The sequence below is a fragment of the Balaenoptera ricei genome, chromosome 9 (genome assembly GCF_028023285.1).
Source record: "Balaenoptera ricei isolate mBalRic1 chromosome 9, mBalRic1.hap2, whole genome shotgun sequence".
NCBI classification, from domain to species: domain Eukaryota; kingdom Metazoa; phylum Chordata; class Mammalia; order Artiodactyla; family Balaenopteridae; genus Balaenoptera; species Balaenoptera ricei.
This window is the reverse complement of record NC_082647.1, coordinates 99700270-99706269: the sequence shown is the minus strand read 5'-3', so window position 1 is coordinate 99706269 and position 6000 is coordinate 99700270. Positions and strand designations below refer to the sequence as shown.

The following is a 6000-nucleotide window of genomic DNA, read 5'->3' as shown; positions in this document are numbered from 1 at the left end:
TCAGGACTGGCTTATGAATGAATGAGTGAACAAACGAACGAACAGAGGTTGGCTTCTAGAACAAGGACAAGGACAGAGTGTATAGAGATCTTGCAAAGGCCAGCAATGCTAAGAGCCTGGACCTCGGTGATGGCTGAGGGGACGGACAAGAGGCAGTAGCTTTAAGAGCTATTCTGATGGGACTCGGGACACTGACTGCCTCTGAGGACTGAAGGAGAACATAGAGGCCAAGAGTGACTCTGAGGCTTCTGACCCAGGCAACTGGACTTTAAGAGGAAGAGCAGGCTTTTGAGAAAGGAAAATGAATTTGGTGTAGATCACAGGAAGCACTTTATTCATTAGAGAAGCGTTTTAACTCCCTTATAGCCAAGATAACCCATATTTATTACAAAAACAAATATATCAAAAAACACTTAGAAATGCAATTAAATTTGTTTATTGAAACAATATAGATAAACTGTGAGTAATACAGATTGTTTTCAGCGTAATATAGGCATCACACATTTCTCCTGGTAACAGATGATGGATAGATGGCCAGATAAAACACAATAGTAGAAGGAATCTAGAATGATAAATTTTATTACTAGATATCTCCCTAGAGGTCAGCAAACCCAATCCCATTTAACAGATGAGGAAGTAAGGACCAGAGAGGCTAGCATTCTCCACTCTACATATGTTTAGGGCACTGACCACGTGCCAGGCACTTGGTGCTGGGCATATAAAAGTAAAGAGAACACAGTACCCGTACTCACGGCACTCATAGCCAGGCTAGTGAGTGAGAGCATCCTGGAAGCAGGAAATTTAGACACAGCCTAGTAAGCATTGTCAGAATAGCATGTTCAAGCTGCAAGGTGTACCCAATCCAGGCTTGGGAACAGCCTCCAAAGGCCATGCATGAGCTGACCTGGGAAGGATGAGGAGAAGTCAGATAGACAAAGAGGTTGTGAAACGCTGCCCCAGGGATGCAGAGGTGAGGGGAAGCATAGTATGTCTAGTGAATCGAAGGAGTTCCAGTACAAGGGAATTCTTGTCCTGGATTTCAGAAACAATAGTCCCCTGACTCCCAGTTCACTGCTATTGTTAGGATGCTACCTGTCTCTACAGGTCTCTTGACAAGTATGTGGTGATTCAGCACATATATCAATACTCTTGCATAGAAAAAAAGGAAGCATATATGGCTCATGCTTACCCAGAAATAGACATTAAGATTTTCCAAACCCTCCTGTTTAAAATATATCTTTAGAGGAATCATTATTTTGCATTATAGCCTTTCATTTCCTCCCCAAATATTTACATCCATTGGGTCATGCCATAAAGCTCTTAAGGCCGGAAGGGATTTTAAGGGATCACACTGTCAGCAGCCAGGGGAGCACAGGGTGGGGGAAAAGGAGGTTCTGGAGGCATGGAGCATGGGAGCGTCACTACCCTGGCGCAGGCAATAAGCGGGTCATTGTCTATAGCGAGCTTAAACATTAATACCAAAACTGACCAAAGTCGTTCCGCTCTTTTTATCACCATGTGCCAGCCATCTAGCAATTCCCAGTAAGGTCGATAACAACACATTCGCCCCTGCTGACCCTCCCCTCGCCCCGTGTATGCCACCGCACTTCCCATACACCTGCACACAGAAAGCGCAGCTCCCAGACAGGCTTCGGAAACATCTGAGGTCCCCATGTTAGCCATCTTTTCACATATTACCACATACTCTCCATTCCATTCCTTTTTGTAAACCTAGCCCAAGTAGTCACAGCCACACATAGAAAAAAAAAAAAACAAAAAGACATCGAAGTTTATCTTCCTAGAATTATGATATTTATCTCTAATGAAGAGTCTCATCTCTCAAGTCTCAAATCCGGTTCGAGCTGGGGCGGCTGGCATCTGATGTCTGATGCTGTCCCTTCCGCATTCACAGGCTTATCAAGAGCAGTCCTCGCTCATCCTCTCCGGCTGGGCTGTCTGGCACGTGCTTGGTGGGGTAAACACCGAGGGGTCTTTAATGCCCAGCTGTATGTCGAAAAACCGTGTGGACAATATCACACTGTAATTTTTGGTGAAGGTTTCCTGGACAGGATAACAATCCTTGACTGTATAAATGCCAATCCAGGTTTCATCTATAGGAGGAAGGCAAGTTGAGTTTTTAATGTACAAGACAGGCAAAATGTGTGTATTTTTAATTATGCAAAATATACATAAAATAGACCATTTTAACCATTTTTAAGTACAGTTTGGTGGCACTAAGTACATTCACATTGTTATGAAAGCGTCACCACCATCCATCTCCAGAAATTTCCCATATCCCCCAGTTGAAACTGTCCATTAAACACTAACTCCCCATTCCTCCCTCCCCCCAGTCCCTGGAAACCACTATTCTACTTTCTGTCTCTATGATTTTGACTATTCTAGGTACCTCATATAAGTGAAATTATACAGTATTTGTCCCTTAGTGACTGGCTTCTTTCACTTAGCATAATGTCCTCAAGGTTCATCCACGTTGTACCACGTGTCAGAATTTCCTTCCTTTTTAAGCTTCAGTGATTTTCCACTGTATGTATACACCAGCTTTGTGTACCCATTTGTCTGCTGATGGATACTTGGGTTGTTTGCACCTCTGGCCTTGATGAATAATGCTGCTATGAACATGGATGTACAAGCATCTGTCTGAGTCCTTGCTTTCAGTTCTTTAGGGTATATGCCCTATATTGCTGGGTCATCCGGTAATTCTGTGCTTCACTTTGGAGGGAACCATCATACTGTTTTCCACAGCACAAAGGCCTGTGTTTTTGAAACAGTTTTGGGGGAGGTGTGTTGGCAGCACTGCAGAGAAGAGCTTCACATCTATGTATAAAAGCAGATGTAATAATGGCAGTAGATCTGGTCGCTGCAACTTTAGTTAGTGTTTGGGGGAAAGGAAAAGGAGGCACCCAAATCTAACATGTGACTTAGACAAACACCTTCCATGTCACAGACCTCCAGGGTGTCATGAAACATCAGAGCCAAGGCTAAGCCCATAACAGTCAAAGTGGCAGAAAGTTACAGGGGGCCTTAGAAGGCTGAGGTGTTTGTTCAAATGCCTTGCTTAGGTCCCAGCACTACACAACTAGCAGAGTACATTTGCGGACTGCAAATGGAGTTAAACAATTTGATTAAGCTTCTAAATTTCCTTAACAACTACCTTCCTTAATGGACTTAAACGTTATTTCCCATCCTGCTTCCTGAGATGCAATACTCGAATACTTTTTTGAACCCTTACACGATCTGGCTGACTTTCTGTCCGACCACTCCTGGACGGTGATCTGCTCCTGGGGCCCCCCAATGGAGTACTGGTCCTCAAAGGTGGAGTTCTGAGGAATGTCTAGAGGGTCCCAGGGGTATGTCAGGGTGATCTTGGAGCACTGCTTGGTGGCTTGTTCAATCTGAAACATCACTCCATCCTTATAGAGCAAAATATATTCAAATAATCTGGAAGACAGATTGAAAGAGAACAGTTCAGGACTTTATGTTACAATCACCATGTCTTTTATCAGCATAAAAGCCAAAGGCCTTTGATATGTTATTCTTAAAATAGAAAAAATAGAAAAAAAATAGTTTTGCTGCTAGGCAATCATTTACTTACTTATAAACACTAGGCGTATGAACAACTTGAATATAAAATAATTAAAGTTCAGGGGTCAAAATTGAATATTCACAAGACAGTTACCTATCATACCTATCAATTAACTATTACCTTATCAAGTACCTATTGTATGACAGACCCTGTGCTGGAGATACAAACATGAGGAAGGTGAGGCCCTGGGTTAGCAGCTGGTTTGTGACCTTTTAGCCTCAGAGACACAGGAGGATTTGACTCTTGCCTTACTTGTTGAGTCCTTGTAGCACTGAGTCAAGGGACCACAGGGATATGCTGAATGCAGGATGCCAAGAGCCTGCTGAGATGCACCAGGCTCCTGTGCCCCACTGTCTCAACTGTCATCATAGGAATGGGCTTTGGTGAGGTGCAGCTGTGCTGGGAATGGGCTGAGACAGGCAAGGACAAAAGCTGAGGGGACCCCAAGAGAATGGCTTCGCTGAACTGAATTTGTCTGCGTGTTCTCAGCCTCGTCCCTCGTATCCAGTGCACACCCTACGTGCGGAGCAAGCCAGAAGTATTCCCAGTCTGTGCCCGAGCCCACAGACCGCCCGCCATCACCTTGCACGCTGTGTGGTCACCAGCCCTGTGTCTTTCCTAAAGCTAAGCCATCTTGGTATTGGGTGAAGCTCGGTGAGTTGCCATGCATTCAACTGTCAATCTAAAACTCAGGGCACTGCTGTTGATCGAGTGGAATGAGGTTGCAGCCCTGATTCAAAAGTGAAATTTGCAACACCTGAGGGCAGAAGAGTCCAGAGAAGCAGCTTTTCGTGAGCAAATAATAGCCAACAGACTATCGGTGGTATGTAAGCCTCACTCCACTCCACAGCCCCCTCCGAGGATGCCTGTTCTCCATCCCAAGTCAGGGTTTGAGATTTCTTTTCTTCAGAAAAAATATTATAAATGATAACTGTCCGTATGGTCAAAACAGTACCATTATTAGGATTATATTTCATTTTCTGTGAGCTAGCATAAAAATAGAAACATAACCTCATTTTATGTATTTAGAAATATTGACCCTGCTTATCCTAGAAAATGTTTGAAATGACTTACAAGGGTAAAACCCAAGCACAGACCGTGAGAAGTGGGAGTGAATGGAGGAAGAAAAGGAAGTGTTCACTTTATGTGCTATTGCTCAAAAATGGAGCCAACCTCTTATACTATACATGCAGGGTTCACATCGAAGGACAAGCCCTTTGGAGGAGTCTGGAGTTGGACTGTCACTGCTTCCTCACTCCCGGTTAAGTCCCTGGCGCATCCGAGTCTAAACATGCATGAAGGAATACAGAAACATTAGCATCAACTACAGAGCGTACTCCAGTCATAACATGGGATTCTTTGTCCACACACAAATCCTGCTCCACGATCCTTTCAGTGAGAGCGGCCGCCCACGAAGCACCCACTCTGTATGCCGTCAGGAGTGGTTATCTTCAGCCTCCTCCTCCTTACCATCAGCATTATCTTCTTGTGCTTTCCCAAGTTCACGGTGTTTAGGCTAGAGAGTCATTCCTAGCTTTGGCTGATACTCCAGTTGTGTGCAGTGATTGTCCCCTGAAAGCTTTGCACCCATGTGCAGGAGAGGGGGGTTTCCTTCTTGAAACTCAGCCCCCGAATCCACAGAAGCACACAAGTGGGAGCCTGGTGGCCATGTTTGTGTACATGACCTGGCCACCCTCCTCAGAGGGGGGCATCTGACCCAGGGTGGGACAGTCAGATTCTCTTGCTCGGACATGTGGAATTGCCACTGAAGGTCTGCTAGTCAGTCTCTTCGTGTGGCTGGTCATGTCGTATGTAAACACAGGAGCCATGGAGGCTAATTTCCAATAAGAGTAAAGAATGAAGCACAGAGAAGCAGCTGCAAGCTGGGATTCCAACAGCAGTTCATTTCCTGGATGCATTTCCTCTCTGAGGCCTACTGCCTACAGATCCACCTGCAGAGTTCTGATAATAAGTTTCCTTTGTTCTAATAACTTTCCTTTTTCTGCTTGGAACTTTTTGTGTGACTCATAACCAGGACTCGTTTCTAATACAGTTGAGGACTCCACTGTTCCATCTAGAGCCCTGGAACAGCCGCCAGCACAGCTGTTCTGGGAGAGGCACCGCACGGGCCACTGAAGAACCAAGGGCCGTGGATGCCTGGTCAGTCACCTGCCGGGGAAGGGAAGGGGGCAGCAGGGAAGGAACTCTGCTAACGTCACTGTTTTCCCGAGGCCAGCTCTGTCCATGTACAGAAGTAAAATGAAAATTCTAGACTTGAAACAATTGCTACAAAATGTTAACATTGGTTAATCCTGGGTAGTCTGAACACAGGTGTTTGTCATGATGTTCTCTGTACTTTTCTAAGTTTTCAAAATATTTAATTTGAAAAAAAGAGA

The 6000-nt window shown here is 44.8% G+C and overlaps 1 protein-coding gene across 1 annotated transcript in view; it reads right to left on the bottom strand.

Moving 5' to 3' along the window:
* Positions 1–420: 420 nt before the first annotated feature.
* Positions 421–6000, bottom strand: part of EPDR1 (ependymin related 1) — a 32391-nt gene continuing 26811 nt past the window's right edge. Inside the window, exons 2-3 of the mRNA XM_059934197.1 lie at positions 3251–3459; positions 421–2111 (exon numbers count right to left, since the gene is read on the bottom strand). Of these exons, the coding sequence (XP_059790180.1) occupies positions 1918–2111; positions 3251–3459 (403 nt within the window). The 3' untranslated portion in view covers positions 421–1917. The remainder of the gene's footprint in view (positions 2112–3250; positions 3460–6000) is intronic.